The sequence below is a fragment of the Labrus mixtus genome, chromosome 9, assembly GCF_963584025.1.
Source record: "Labrus mixtus chromosome 9, fLabMix1.1, whole genome shotgun sequence".
In the NCBI taxonomy this organism is placed as follows: domain Eukaryota; kingdom Metazoa; phylum Chordata; class Actinopteri; order Labriformes; family Labridae; genus Labrus; species Labrus mixtus.
In genome coordinates this window covers 4,264,045-4,280,112 of record NC_083620.1, presented here as the reverse complement: position 1 = coordinate 4,280,112, position 16,068 = coordinate 4,264,045, and the positions used below count along the sequence as shown (strand labels likewise).

The 16,068-nt window shown below is 40.7% G+C and overlaps 1 protein-coding gene across 1 annotated transcript in view; it reads left to right on the top strand.

The window, feature by feature from the left end:
• Positions 1-13,634, top strand: part of LOC132980094 (alpha-2-macroglobulin-like protein 1) — a 32,848-nt gene extending 19,214 nt beyond the window's left edge. The window contains exons 22-36 of the mRNA XM_061046020.1: positions 133-184; positions 282-365; positions 858-1,034; positions 2,525-2,606; positions 4,118-4,274; positions 6,038-6,112; positions 6,280-6,445; positions 7,143-7,339; positions 7,978-8,193; positions 9,788-9,906; positions 10,397-10,487; positions 10,603-10,671; positions 11,758-11,863; positions 12,616-12,655; positions 12,945-13,634. Of these exons, the coding sequence (XP_060902003.1) occupies positions 133-184; positions 282-365; positions 858-1,034; positions 2,525-2,606; positions 4,118-4,274; positions 6,038-6,112; positions 6,280-6,445; positions 7,143-7,339; positions 7,978-8,193; positions 9,788-9,906; positions 10,397-10,487; positions 10,603-10,671; positions 11,758-11,863; positions 12,616-12,655; positions 12,945-12,948 (1,635 nt within the window). The 3' untranslated portion in view covers positions 12,949-13,634. The remainder of the gene's footprint in view (positions 1-132; positions 185-281; positions 366-857; positions 1,035-2,524; positions 2,607-4,117; positions 4,275-6,037; positions 6,113-6,279; positions 6,446-7,142; positions 7,340-7,977; positions 8,194-9,787; positions 9,907-10,396; positions 10,488-10,602; positions 10,672-11,757; positions 11,864-12,615; positions 12,656-12,944) is intronic.
• Positions 13,635-16,068: the final 2,434 nt, after the last annotated feature.

Here is a 16,068-nt window from a genome sequence, read left to right as displayed (position 1 = left end):
GAAAAAGTCAAATAGTGCAACAGTATGGCTCAGTGGTGTGGTATTAGATCATTTAAGGCAAACAATAAAGAACATTGGATAAGTAATTAGGTTATTTTTTCACCTCTTTAAATCTCTCTGTCTGTTCACCAGGCTGAAGGAACCCCACAGATGGTCAGTCATAGCGCCCTCCTCTGTCCTGCAAGTAAGCATTCACATACAACCTTAGCATCTCATGTTTCTCTTAGTTTCTTTGTTGTGTGTCATTAATGTTTCTTTATCTCTGCTGTTCATGTTTCCAGATGAGATTGTGGAGGAGAACATGTCTCTTGAGTTGCCAAAGGACTATGTCGAGGGGTCAGTCAGGGCTTCGGTCTCTGTTCTGGGTAAATGGACCAGCTAATACGGACTTATAACGTTTTATCTGACTTTCAATCTGGTTTTTAGGAAGAAAAAATTACAGCACAACATCAGCAGCTCTTATAGTTTTTAATGACTTTATATAATGTAAGATAATAAGCAGCCCTCTTTATAGACCTGTCCAAGGCATTTGATATATGGACCATATAATACTCAAACACAGACTGATCTTTGGGGGACTGTCCGCACAAACGGGAAACTACCTTACCAATAGAGGCGTGTGTGTGCAGGCAGATGTCTGTAACTTCTAGTTGATTCGCACAGTAACCAAAGGTGTGCCACACTCTGTGCTGCTGCCTGTCTCTGCCAGAACACTCTTCTCAATAAATCTCAATAAAAAAAACAGGTGCCAAAACATTTTTTTCCCGGTTAACCAAAAGTAAAATAAAATTAACCTGCTCAGAATAAACATGTTTGTAGAGAGTATTGTTGTAATCTGTCTGTTGTTTCTCCTGCAGGTGACCTGATGGGCACGGCCTTGAAGAACGTGCAGGACCTCCTGAGGATGCCGTATGGCTGTGGGGAGCAGAACATGTTGAAGTTCGCTCCCAATGTTTTTATCCTCGACTACCTGAAGAGCACAAATCAGCTGACCAAGGACATCCTGGATAAAACAGATGATTACATGAAGTCAGGTGAGATTTTCCATCCCCCTTTTGAGATAAAATAAATGTTTAGGTTTCATAAATAAAGCTTCTTCAGCACCAAAGACTCAGCTGATCTGGAGTATTTTAGGGATCATTCCTGTCTGCAAATTTCCTTTGGTTTTGATAACAATCCATCGACACATCCATCCACCCTCCATCCATCCATTCATCCACCCATCCATGCATCCATCCATCCATTCTTCAATCCATCAGTCCACCCATCCATCCACCCATCCATCCATCCATCCATTCATTCTTCAATCCATCAGTTCACCCATCCATCCATCCATCCATCCATTCATTCTTCAATCCATCAGTTCACCCATCCATCCATCCATCCATCCATCCATTCTTCAATCCATCAGTCCACCCATCCTTCCATCCATCCATCCATCCATCCATCCATCCATCCATCCATCCATCAGCTTCCATCATTTTCATCTTATCCAGGGTTGGGATGTGATGGAAGCAGGCTAAGCAAGTAGACTCAGACACCCCTCCCCCAGCAACGTTTTCTATCTCCTCGGGGGAGACTTCAGGGTGTTCCCCATACACAATCCTTCCAACTTCCAAAGAGAGCCGACCATGAGGCATCCTAACTAAAAGCCTGAACCACCTCTACTGACTCCTTTGGATGCGAAGGAGCAGGAGCTCTAGTCTGAGCTCCCTCCTGATATCTGAGCCCTCACACTATCTCTTAAAGAGTCCATATTCTGCCCTCTTTGGGGTTCGTATATTTAATCTATGTACCTACTTTTGTACGTTCACAATAGCTAAAGTCCAAAAAAAGTGTCTGTTTTCATGTACTGCTCCTCCTTGCTCCCTCTACGCTCTTAGTCTGTCAGCTGCACTCTGTTGAGCCCACACTGTTAGACCCCACATGGGCCAAGTCTGCTCTGATTGGTCTGCCGATACACTCTGTTGTTATTGGTCAGTTGCTCAGCACGCTTGAGCTGCTGGGCTTGCCACAACGAGCCAATGGGCTTAGATCAGTGATCTCACACTGACAATGACGTCACACTGACAATTTTTTTTCGAGGGGGGCTAGAACCGAGCGTTACATGCAGCTAATGCTACAGCTAACAGGAGGAGGTAGGAGAAACCGCGTTTCCGTGGACTTTGAATTTTTGCACATAGATGTGCCTAAACATGCACAGGATACTTGGAAAACACACTAAAGGGCATATAAAATCAGAAAAAGCATAATATGGGACCTTTAACATGAGCACAAACACCCTCCAGAAGAAACTCATTCCAGCTGCTTGTATCCACGATCTCATTCTTTTGGTCACTACCCAAAGCTCATGACCAGTTTAATGTCAACTCTAATCTTTGTTTTTGTTTTTAAACCTGTCTTCTAGCCTTGTTTTTCAAAATAAGTTAATTGATACCTGAATCAACAGGACTCCTTGAATTGTTCAAAGGCAGAGCTGTTACCTGTTAGTCTGTGCTTTGTTTTGTTCTTGATCTTGTTGCAGGATATATGAGGCAGCTTCAATACAAACATCCTGACGGTTCCTACAGCGCCTTTGGAACGGGAGATAAGTCTGGAAACACTTGGTCAGTACTCTTTAATTAGAGACATAATGAGTGGGATAAGTGAATACAAACATTAGATAATGATGCACAGCTGTTTTCTATGAACATGTAGAAAATGGTTCAATGATTCATCTTCAGAATATCCTCCACTCTTTTTTATGTATTTATTTTAATAAATCAGTGAGCCTCATTCACCAATAATTCTTTGAAAGACATTCCCACTTACACCCATTTTCAGAAATTCCGACATTCACCAAAGTTTTGCTTTCTGGCTTTGTTTCTTAGATAAGAACATTGTCTTCAAACACACAAGAGCTGAGTGGCTGCCCTTGAGTTGTCAGAAGACTAGAAAAGTGTTTACAAGCTCAAGTCCAAGTTCTGTGAGTTTGAACACCTGAAAAAAATGATCAAAAATATCAAATACTGTAGGACGTATGGGTAATTCTTGCACATTATCTATGTTTGATTGTGACTTATTTCATTATATTTGGCATATAAAATTGCTGTGGATTAAACAAGCCAACAAACTTTAAAATATTGACGTATAAAATAATTCAGACGGATGAAGAAGCAACAACCACCCACTGTCTGTAAACTTTATTTACACACCTGTCGTTAACACTTGACGTGAACAGTTTTGTATAATGGGACCAAAATAACATTGATAATATACAGTTGATGTTCCCACTTGTATAACTCATGGTGTGATTGTGTTGCATCAGTGTTCAGAAAACATTTCAGAGCATTTTATCTAAAGCTCTTTTTATTGTTCAACTCAAAATATTTTCAGCTCGAATCTGATCCGCTCAGTATGAAACACAGACGCAGTGGGAGGTGTTTGGCACCAGCGAGCGTCCTAATTATTTACTTTGTGAAGAAACCTGCCAGAAAATATTAATATTTGCATTTAATGGGCTTAAAGGACAGAGCCTCGGGGGATTCTCTGTTTGGAAAAAGGGTGCTGGGCAGTTTGGCAGGTGGTGAGTGTGTGTGTGGGTGTGTGTTTGTGTCGAGGAGGAACGAGGACTCTCAAGTGTTCTATTGAATTAAAATTCAGACGGGGAATGGGATTGGATTGTCTCAATCGATTAATAAACCCAGAGTCTGGAACAAAAGCATTAAGGATGTATGGGCCTATATATATGGTGGATTCAATTTGTTAGAAATGGTAAGGGTCTGCATTGGTGTTATTAACAAGCCTGTAACTCAGTCAGTACTATTAGAGTAACATGATGCATGTTTAGGATTGATTGATTGATTGATTGATTGATTGATTGATTGAAGTGTTTTATTTGGAACATGTAAAAAAGAGAAGTAAAGAAAAGCATACAGAAAAAAGTAATCTACAAAACAATACAACTTAAATTTAAACGTCTGAAAAGCTTGTTTTATTGTCACCAACACAAACACAAGGTTAGACGTGTCTTATAATAAATGCCTTAATGTGTGTGTGTGTGTGTGTGTGTGTGTGTGTGTGTGTGTGTGTGTGTGTGTGTGTGTGTGTGTGTGTGTGTGTGTGTGTGTCTGTCTAGGCTGACCACTTTTGTCATGAAGTCATTCGGCGGGGCAAGCTCGTACATCTTTGTGGACAGCGGGCACATCAACCATGCCAAGAAGTGGCTCTCTGGACTGCAGCGTACTGACGGCTGCTTCAATTCTGTCGGGAAACTTTTCCACAACGGCATGAAGGTAACGACTCCAGTTTGAGTGAGGACATTTAAGATGGAGTGGATCTGGTTTCACATCGTCGGCTGAGGTCAGTTAGAGCTCTGCAAAGAAACACGGAAAAGGAAAATACTTTGAAGAAGATACTTTAAAAAACAGTTTGGCACACCCCACTTTAAGAAATATTATATACTGTGCGCATCATCAAGTTGTTTTTAAATTCACAAATGAGTTGGAACTTCTTTTTTTTTGCAGATTTCTGTAACCAGAAAGTTTTTTTTTGTTTTTTTTTACAATAACCCAGCTTAAGACCTTGTTATAAACTATATGTAAACTCAATCATATTCACAATATCTTAAACACATCCATAAATGAATAATACTGATCAGTAAATGTATTGATTGATCCAAAAATGTGTAAAAAAATATTTGCAAATGTGTTCACATATCTGAAAGTTTGTAGACCATTTGTAAGTAAGTGCATATTTATTGATGGCAGAATTTCACTAAGAATAGATTGCGGTTGATGATGCTATGCGCATGCTGTCTCCTCTATCACAAGGTTCAGTTCACAAAGCATATAGCACAGATGTGATACAATGTTCACCGTTTATAACAAAGTCTCCTCCCTGGATTGAGTCAGCAAGAGCAGCTGTTCCAGATTAAAAAACACTGTCATCTCTGTGATGCGTACACCCACCCAGACCGCCTCAACAAGTGGTGTGCTTACGTGCTCGGGTTGAGTCACTGAGAGCCCTCGACTGCTATAACCCCAGATTATATTTAAAGGCAGGGTTGGTCATTTTCTCCAGATACATTTTTTTTAAGATGTTGGTTGAAATAGTCTTTAGGTCCTGACAGAGATCAATAACTCGTGCTCTGAAAAACGAACAAAGAAAATCTGTCATCTGTATCATGTTGTAAGCCTGTAAAAACTTCAACCAATGTCTGCCACGAGATACCAATCTGATGAACCAATCACACGTCTCCCTGTCTCCCTGCTTGTTCTCTACCCCTTGCGCGTCACCGATGATGCTCCGCTTCTGGAGCATTTTGAGGGAGCACAGAGGGGAGGGGGTGGGTGTAGTAGGAGAACTGAGGGAATGCTACCAACCCTGCCTTTAATAAAAGTAATGTAAACGTAATATTTACAAACAATTAGTTTGTAGGTCATACAGACGTGGAATTGATGTCCTGATCACTGGAAAGTTTGTTTTTGTTACATCCCTTATAAGTACTGTGGTGCATTTACAACCATCTCTCAGCAGTCGGTCATTTTGTTATTTTATCTGCTCCTGGCTGTTTTGCATCATTGTCTGAAAATGAAATGTTTCCCTTGCATAAAGAGGGGCTCTAAATGACTGAATAATGGCTCGTTTAAATACGCACAAACAGCAACGGTTTGTGCCTGGAGAATGACACGTTGTCTGGTTATCTGATGTGTAATCCTTTAGTGGATCAGGCCCTGGGTGTTTTCGCTTTAGAGCTGAAAACGCTTAGGTCATCAGTTACAACTGAGGCGAGCCTCTCAATTGGCTGTCTGTTTCTGTGTGACTTTTTGCCACACTTCTACCTTGCAAGATGTACAAATGTATGTGACAAGTGTTTGTTCATGTAAGAACATGTTGGAATACGTTAAGTGTTAGAAAAAACGGTTGGATTTAATAAAATGTTGAATAAACTTAAAAAACAGAAACTAGAATGTACAGTCAGCCCAACTTGACCCTCTCAAAAGAATTCATATATATTTTAGAACTTAACCGAATTTTGCATTTCATTTTGCATCAGGGCGGAGTGAGTGACGATGTGACTCTGACGGCTTACATCGTTGCTGCCATGCTGGAGCTGGACGATGATGTCACGGTGAGTCTGACATCATGTCTCCTCAGACTGCCATTTTCATCAGAGACTCTAATCACCTGTTTTGTCAAACTCATTGGAAATCCCTTAAAAATCTGATTAAATAATTGTGCAAACATAGATGTCTGCATATTTCTCTGTACATTGTCCCATTTCCTTTGGTGTTTCAGGACCCTGCTGTGCTGAACGGTCTGCTCTGTCTGAAGAGTGCGCTGAACGGCACGGTGAACAACCTGTACACCACCGCCCTGCTGTCCTACACCTTCACTCTGGCTAATGACGAAGCCATGAGGATGAAACTCCTCACAGAGCTCAACCTGAAGTCAGAAGCAGCAGGTGAGACAGTGAAACCATCAACAGCACCTGCGCAGCCCAGACAATACACGTTGCTGTCAGTGAGCATCATGAACCCAAAAAAAAAGAAAAACAACAGTCTTTCTTTCTGTTGAAGTGTTTCAGGAACATACAGTAGAAAGCACGCAGAAAACATACAAAAATAAAAACACTTTAATTGGAGCTTTAGCAGTAATACCTACTGTACGCTGAGAAAGGTCAAAGAGTTAGTTTAAGACTTTTCATCCCATGTTTCATTTCTGATTGGTTTTATGTAAATTAAAACGTCATGACGTAACTCCAAATGAAACACGTTAGATAGGATAGAACCAATCACAAGACAGAAGGCGGGACCTAACGTTGGGAGGAATTTGATTGGATCGTTAGCTTTAACAAAGCTTTTTAATTGGTTGAAAAATGTGTAGACATCCTTTAGTGCAGCATGAGTCATCAGACATTTGAAATCTTTTAAAGGAAGAGAAAATAGTTTTTTGTAAATTAAAAATACTCATACTTTTTTTTGTAAATATTTTTGACAGATGAATTAACATTTAACACAGGAACGCTGGATTAAAAGCAGGAAAATGTATTTATAATTTATTTTCTTTAGCTTTGCATGTCTGTATATATTAAGTAATAAGTGGACCACACAGCGTTCGCCGCTGCTAACCTCATGAGCCTCGTTTGTTTTGTCTGGCAGGAGGCACGCGTCACTTGGTCAGAGTTGGGGCTCCAAGAACGCATCTGGACTCTCTGGAGGTGGAGATGACCTCCTACTTTCTCCTGGCTCTGCTCTCTGGTCCCACCCTGCCGGACTTCAATCTGGGTTACGCCTCCAGCATCGTCCGCTGGATTATTAAGCAGCAGAACCCGCAGGGCGGCTTCTCCTCCACACAGGTAGAGCAGACACACAGAGGCGCTCCTACTCTATAGCTAGTGCTACTCTCCTAAAAAATGTCAGGCAGGCTCTTCCTGAGTCGCTTTTTCACACATGCACATGACAGCGGGAGACGTGTTGGAGGAGACGAGGAGCGTGGTCTCAGGAGGCAGGAAGTGATGTAAGAAAACACCAATATGGCAGACAAAGCAACAGAGGCCGATGCCAAATGTTGTCCTTCATATCAGTCATACAAGTAGTTTTACACATGCACAGTATCAACTATATATCTGAAGAGAACATACTGGTATAAAAAAAAAACACAACATGATGAAGCAGTTTTGTTACTACACGTGGTTTGCATTAGTCTCTATAGATAAACATCAACAACTCCTGCTCAGTCTAATTTTTCTGAATACTTCTTGCTGTGTTTACACGGTGGCTGACCCCGACTTCACACAGACATACTACCAGGGGGAGGAAGAAAAAGTCTGTGTAAAGTCAGGGTGAAACTTCAGCTTTTCATGCTCACACATGAGCATGTGTTAAAAATGTTGTGAAGAGGGCTTATGAGAAGCCTTTTTATCCCTCCCCCCACCCAAAAGATTTTTCTGATGACGCCTCTCTCCTCTCCTCTCCTCTCCTCTCCTCTCGTCAGGACACTGTGGTGGCCCTCCAGGCTCTGGCTAAGTATGCTGCTGCCACCTACAGCGAGGAGGGCACCGTCGCAGTGACAGTGAGCTCCCCGAAAGGCCAGCTGAAAAAGTTCACAGTGGACGAGAGCAGCAGGCTGCTGTACCAGGAGGAAGAGCTGAGTGACGTGCCCGGAAAGTACGCGGTGACGGCCAAGGGAGAAGGCTGCGTGCTGGTTCAGGTAAATCAGTAACGGGACGAGCCAAAAAAAACGATCAGAAAAGTAAATGTGTGACAGAACTGTAACAGTGAAGGAATGACTGAGGCAGCTCAGGGGTGAAAGAGAACACATTCAGATCTGTATCTATGGCCAATTATGTTGAGACTAAGAAATACTACTATTGATATACAAAAAATATCACGTAAAATATATACTACAAGTGATGTGAAACAGCTTTACAGAATGCTTGTAACAGGTCGTGTTGGCACCCAAAAACACCTGACTTGCACTGGACAATGCTCTTTGCTTAAATGAATGACTGTGAGTCACACAGGTATATGTTAGTACAGTTCAATCTAAAGGCTCAAAGCTGTTAAAGTCTCTGTAAATGTCCAGGAGCTCTGGCTGCTGTGATCTGATCCACATACAGATGAGCATGAGATCCAGAGGAAACAGACAGACTCTCACAGAAAAGTTCAACAGAGTGCAACAGTAACGTGGGGGAGCAGACTGAGGACATGGTCAACGAGGCAGCAGGAAAGCATTCTGTAGTAACAAACGATCTAACAGGGGACAGGTGGTAGACAGGTGGTAGACAGGTGGTGGACAGGTGGTGGACAGGTGGTGGACAGGTGGTAGACAGGTGGTGGACAGGTGGAGGACAGGTGGTAGACAGGTGGTAGACAGGTGGTAGACAGGTGGAGGACAGGTGGAGGACAGGTGGTAGACAGGTGGTAGACAGGTGGAGGACAGGTGGTAGACAGGTGGTAGACAGGTGGAGGACAGGTGGAGGACAGGTGGTAGACAGGTGGTAGACAGGTGGAGGACAGGTGGTAGACAGGTGGAGGACAGGTGGAGGACAGGTGGAGGACAGGTCTGAGGCAGGCAGAGTCAGCAGCAGGTGATGAAGCCCAGGCACCGTGCTGGAAAGTCTTGCCTGAAGCAAAAGAACAATCTGGCAGAGTCTGCATGAACACCAGAGGCTTTTCTACTGGCTTGATTGCAGATGAGAGGCAGCTGTGTGACAGGTGAGTTGAGTTGGCAGATGAATTGGTCATGGCTGGCAGGCAGAGTGGAAAAGTAAAGAGTGACTGTGTGAAGGCAGCAGGTGAGAAGAGGAGTAAAACTGTGATGATGCTGAGGAAGGTGCAGGATGAAAATGGATTGGGCCAATATTTATAAAGATATTAAAGTGTAAAGAAATATGTCTTTGAATGTTGTATTAAAGGGGTAATAATGGATTTGAAGTGTCTAAAAATGTAAATTCTGGTTGGCGTTTTTTGTTTTGGATTTAGAAAATTTCAAAAACGCAGAGAATCGAAAAAGACCAAGTACTGTTGTATCTTTCATCACAAGAAGTACACTGATTTACACAAGTAAATGCTGATTTAAAAGTAATGCTAAAAATAATTTCAAGCACAAAAACCGATATTATCAACCAGTGTTATAAATGTATTGGTATCAGTTTGTTGACGAATGTGCAGAAAGACAAATATGGACTGATGCAGATGAAAAAATAAATAGCTATTGCTGCTCTGACATTCCTTAACCATATTATTTTCATTGTCATTTTTTTGTTGTTGTTTGAATCCAAATTTATCGTGACTCTCCTCAGATCTCGATGTTTTATAACATCCCCCCTCCCCCCGACACCTCCTCGTTCAACATCACCGCCAACCCGCTGGCCAAGTGTGACCATGAGCAGCCTCAGCTCGTCCTCTTCGTACTCGTCAGGTACTCTTTTTGTGTGGTTATGAGTGAAATCAAAAATAAGTTTATTGTTCATAGTATTGGTTGATGATGACTAAACTTCAATGGAGACTCTCACTGGCTTGAAAGATTGTAATATGACACCTATGCAAACATAGGTCACATGACACGGAGGCAGAAGTTGCTGCAAGTGAAAAAAAGATAAGGCTAAACCGAGCTAAACTTTGAAAATGAGTCTGAAAGACTCCATCTAATTCACAAAACACACAAAGGGTTAAAAGCTCCTCTGACTGTGCTGCGGAGACAAAAGCATCTTTTTGCTCCTGAGCAGTAATGCTGTCAGTAGGTTGTGTTTAAGGTTTCTAGATTTTTGTGAATTAAGCAAAAAAGAAAATATTGTCCATCTGCTTTTCTTAAACTGTGCATCCGTTTACCACATTAGATGAAATAAAGTCACATGTGACAGTAAATCATTTCAAGGTGTCTGACTTGGTTTGTGTGTTTGTGTGTGAAGGTACCAGGGCCCAAGAGAGGAAACAAATATGGTGATCATAAACATCAAACTGCTGTCAGGATACATTGAGGAGGAGAGCTCTATGCAGCTGGTCAGTTCTTCTACAGCTGCACGATATAAAAACACTTCTGTCACTATAACAGTAGACTGATGAAGCTCAGCTCTTGAATGTTTGAGTTCACTAATTGAAGATTGTGCTTTTGCAGCTAAAGGACGATCCCTTGGTGAAGCGTGTGGAGGTGGAGGCCGGACACGTCATCATCTACGTGGACGGGGTAGGAAGCACTGACAGTGTGTTTGATGATAGTGAAATAGTGCTCAACGGGCGTTACAGCTCTTTTAAATGACGTGCGGAAATTGTCCAACAATGAAGCTGATTTTTAGAAACTCTTCATACAGTTTGCATTTAGTTTGTTAATTGAAACTCTTCATAGTTCACTCTAAATAAACATGTTGAGCGAAAACACTTGCAACTCTTTGTTAATGCAAGCTTTGGATCAAGCTGTGATCTTTAAGCATACATCGTAAACCAGTCAATCTTCATTTCTAAAACTCCAAGCCCCTAACAAAAGTAATCTCAGTACACTACAGAAAGATCAGGTCTAGACTCTTCTTCTTGGTATATTATTTGGAGAGAGCTATCATTAATCTGCCATAAGCAAGCCCTTGCCAACAGTGTTAAGAGGCTCAAACAATTAATTACTAATTGAACAACAGTTTGCTAAGTCTACATCACCAGTGAACAATGAACAGGAAGTGAGCATTACAGAATTCATCTACTTTAATCTTTTAAGTTTGAAGGATTTCTGCATAAATCAGCATCCGACCTCTTCCCTTTGCTGCATGTCGTCCCCCACTCTCTCCTCCCAACATTTCCTGTCTCTCTTCAGCTGTCCTATCTAAAAAAAAAAAATCAAAAAAAGCCAAAAAGCCCCAAAAATAACTTGAGCATTTCAGTTTAGGATAACAAATGTCACTGGATTGACTTTATAGAAGAACCTGTTACAGGGTTTTCAATGGTTATGAAAAAGAACAAAAATGGAATTGACTACTTCAATGTACAGTATAAGGTTGGGCATCAAGTGAAGTGGGCATTGTCTTTAAATAGTCACAATAAGTGACACATATGACTGTTAAAAGAAAACTGGATGAGTTTAATGATAACACTACCTACATTTCATGACAAGATCAGCAAAGAGATGAGAGGTGCCAAAATCATCCAAAATCAAAATGTAATGTCGTGGTAGGAATGATAAAAGCAATCTGCCATTGTGTCACATACTCCTTCCAAGTTTCCAATCCTGTGAGCCTTCAAATGAAGAAAGAACATAGAATGACACAATGTGTGTTTCATGTTGCAGATGATGCAGGGGGAAGACAGGCTGTACAGTGTTATCATGCAGCAAGATCAGCCTGTCAAGGACCTGAAGCCTGCTGTGGTCAAAGTCTTTGACTATTACCAGACAAGTAAGAGCCTCTTATAACCTTTTCTTCTTTGTGTCTTATGTTAAGTTTCCTTTATTTTGCTATAGGTAAATATACTGCTAATGACCCGGGGGTATGATCAAATGTGTTTGGTTTGACCATACATCTCCACCTCCTGAAGCCACTGGTGACATCATGTGAAGTCTGATTTGGGGTTGTCACAACTGCCTATATGCCCAAATCATCCTTAAGTGTGTGTTGTATATACAATTATTTTACTGCTCCCGTTTAAGTCGGAGCCAGCTCCATCTCAAATCCTAGTTTGGGCTGCCTTCGACGGAAAATCGCAGTAGCCAGTTGAGAGCGAGCAGACTGGGAAGCGTCAGCAAGCGGATGTTGCATGCTTTCAGGGCTCACAGACATGGCAGCGAACATAAACATAACTGTGCTCCAAGCCAGGAATATTAAAAAGGAAAACCAGTTTGAAGTCAGGTTTACCCTATATTATGAGTTTATGCTTGACTCATGTCCCATCTGTTAACATGGAGGAGGCGGGCTTTATGACTATGTACTGCAGCCTGTCATTATGGGGAGCCGTCAGGTTGTCTATCTTTTTATAAGAAATCTCTGGTTTGATCCAAATACTAAATATTTTCTTCTGTACAATATATAAATGTCACTATGATATGATACATGTGAAATCCAGCAGATTCTTGTTAATGCGCAGTCCTTAAAGGGACAAACAGCTGATGTTTCATATTATGGTGTGTCTGATGTGTTATTTTATTTTTCAGGTGATGAGGCGGTCACTGAATACACCACGCCCTGCAAAGAGTAAGCTACTTTTCAATACTCTGTGTTGACTGTTTGTCTCTTTTGTATTGAATGCACATAGAAACATGTAGCGTAGAGTTTATTTGGTGATAGAAACAACAAGGAAAAATAAATATACAATATTCTACATGAAGTTGGATGTTGTTTTTTTATTGATGTTATAAATTTTTATGGAAAAACAAAATGCTGTTTCTCCTGAAAAAGCTCTAATAGTGACAAAGTCCTAAGTATGTTAAAGCATGTTGTTGGATTACATGCAGGTAACTCATTGCATGTGTTTCCTCTCCAGGTGATTGCAATAAGGACTTGTAAAAACCACATCTGCAAAACCAGACGGGACTATAGTTTGAAGAAACTGTGTGGCAGTGTGCAATGATTAGTTTTCTTCTGTCGTTTTCTTCTCAGTTCAAACTTGGTGTCTGGCTTTGTTTTCTTTGAACTGCATTTCTCTATTGGTGTAAATTTAGGAAATTGTTTCTTTAGGGGGGTAGGTGGGGTTACAGCTGTTGACTGTCCTTGCTTTAGTCCTTCCACATGTGAATGTTTGGCATCAACAATAAGTCAACATTCAGGAGATACTGCTGTCTCTCTTCTCACCTCTGGAACCTTTACAATAAATCCTGCAGAGTTCAAGAAAAGCAGCGGACATTTTGTAACAGTTCATTTTCAATATATTCAACAAAATCCATATGATTCACATGTGAAAGAAGAAACAAGTTATAGACAGGGTACCAATAACACAGTATGGTCCGAGTATTGATTATGAATGTGTTTGTGTGAAACAGGATCTACTGTCTAGAAGAAAAACCTGTTTTTTGAGTGCTGGGTGATTTAATCTGTGTGTGTGTGTGTGTGTGTGTGTGTGTGTGTGTGTGTGTGTGTGTGTGTGTGTGTGTGTGTGTGTGTGTGTGTGTGTGTGTGTGTGTGTGTGTGTGTGTGTGTGTGTGTGTGTGTGTGTGTGTGTGTGTGTGTGTGTGTGTGTGTGTGTGTGTGTGCGTGTGCGTGTGTGCATGCGTGTGTATGTGCGTAAAAGCCACATTGATTCATCATTACTGTACAATTTGTGACTGGCTGACAATAACATTTCTAAAATGACAAAAATGTGTACTTGAGCTTCTTTCCATTCTGTTAGATTTATATAGTAGCAACATGATATGAAACTAATAAACTGCCACGTCCGTTTGTCCAATCATCCAGAAACAGTGGGACAGTTACTATTTTGTTTAGTTGTGTTATCCTATAGTGCAGAATATTATAGATGGTTAACAATAAAGGTGAAGTTGTTGAGTGCAGAACGCCGGTTACTTTTCACCCTCAATAGTCGCCATCTTGGCTTTGAATCAGAAGGGAAGGATAATGAATCGGCTCCAACAGCGCAGTCATTTAAACATAAGAACAACCATTATTTTAGTCAATTGTTCTCAATAGAAGCTGGATTACAATTTTCAAATAAAGAAGGAGAAAGTAACCTTAGTGTTACTTCTTTTTGGTTTGATACTCATGTAAATCTAGCTGTGGCAGTGTGAGTGTCAAATGTCATATCACATTGTAGCCATTTTCAATATGTAGATATTTGACTAATTAGTTCTCAACAGTTGATATGAAGCATGTCATCAACAACACACCTGTCTTTCAGTCTGTTCAAGCGGTTATTGAAAATGAAGCCTGGTCTCTTTTGGATGGAGGGGCTCCTCCCCTATTTGCAGCACCGAGCTCTCTGACAGCGACTTTAGTAGAAGCTTGTAACTTGGTGCTTGGTGAGATTAGAACTACTACTCTTAAGTTTTCTTTCCACCCATAGATTATAAAACCACTATATTCTTGTTGTTAAACTCAAGCATGGAGAAATAATGATGCTATTTCTAAAACAAGAAGCTCATGCATGAATGATCATCAGCCTGTGTGTGTGTGTTTACTGTGCACTACATTCTTTCTGGATGCTACTACTGTGCTGATGTTAACTTGACCTCACCTGCTGACTGGATGTCAATAAACCTTAATCTCATGTTGTTGTCGGCTATTTCACGTATAAAGTGAGGAGAAACAAGTGCTTTTGAAATTGTTGTTATTGTAACAGTCTAACAGATTTATTGAATTTGAAAAGTAACAAAAGTACAAAACTAGTAACTGCAAATAGTAGTGTCAATCCCATCATTCCCAACACTGCTCATAACTTCATTGCCAGGGGGAGACGGGGTGATCATCAACAAAGAGGCTCAAAATGAGGTAACGTTAACCTACGTCTGAGATGATTATGAAGCCAACATAAAGACAATGAAGCATTTTATCTGTATATGATCGATGAACTGCAGCTGTTCTCTACCCTGCACATGTTGTGCCCTGAAAAAGGGTAAAATGAATAAATGGACTCAAGACACAATGCTTCCTCTGTCAGCGTCATGCAGAATGAGGCATCGCGGCTAAGAGCTCCCCCTTCCGGCCTCGGCAGGCATCACTAATCAATCACATGCATTATCTCTTGATAGACATTACAGGTAGATGACAGATTCATAAATCTTGGCAGACATATCTGTATATTTCAATGGTTTTTAACAAAAAAATAAGTTTTAAAGTGGTTTAAATCCTTCAGACTGAATCTGTTTTAACACTGATATCTTTTACAAATTATTAAACTTAAATTAACTTCTACAATTGTTTTATGACATTTTTTACAAGAATTCGCTGTTTTATGTCACTAAAATCATATTTATTTCTCCATGAATTTATTTATAACTTATCAGTTATTTCAAATAAATTACACCTATCACACACTCCCCTGCAAAAATAGATGTCGTCCCGACATCACTAGATCTATGAATTAAAGTTTCTCAAACTCTCAAACTAATTTTCCTACAGTACAGGTTGATACTGGTAATATGTTTCATTTGCTAGAGCTGTACTATAGCATGTTGGGGTCCCTAGTTTGTCATAGGTAAAGGTTTTAGGAGCTCTTCTTTCTCGTCTTGGTAGCTCATGTCTCAGTTCTCTGTCATCATTATCTGAATGTGGATGCTGGGGTTGAATCTCATCCTGTGCTTCTTCAACTGGTTGTCCATTGTCGCACTGATTCTCGTTTTCCAACAGCATATTTTCCTGCTCTGTATCAGATTCATCCATGTGTGTTATGGGAACTTGTTCATTCACTTGTCCATCATCACAAAACACTGGTGTTTCTTGGTCACTGTCGTTTTCTGTATCTGCATGCTCAATGGTTTGATCTACACTTGGCATTTGAAACTGTGTTACTGGCCTGTAGTAGAACAAACATTCATCTTCATCATTGTCCTCATCCGGTTCTGTGTTGTTTGTGGTCGTCTTTGTTATCTTTTTGTTTAGCTTGGATGCTGTCTTTGGCTAGATTTCCAAGGGTAAGTGATCACATGGCAGCAACAAATTGCGATGCAGGGTTCTTG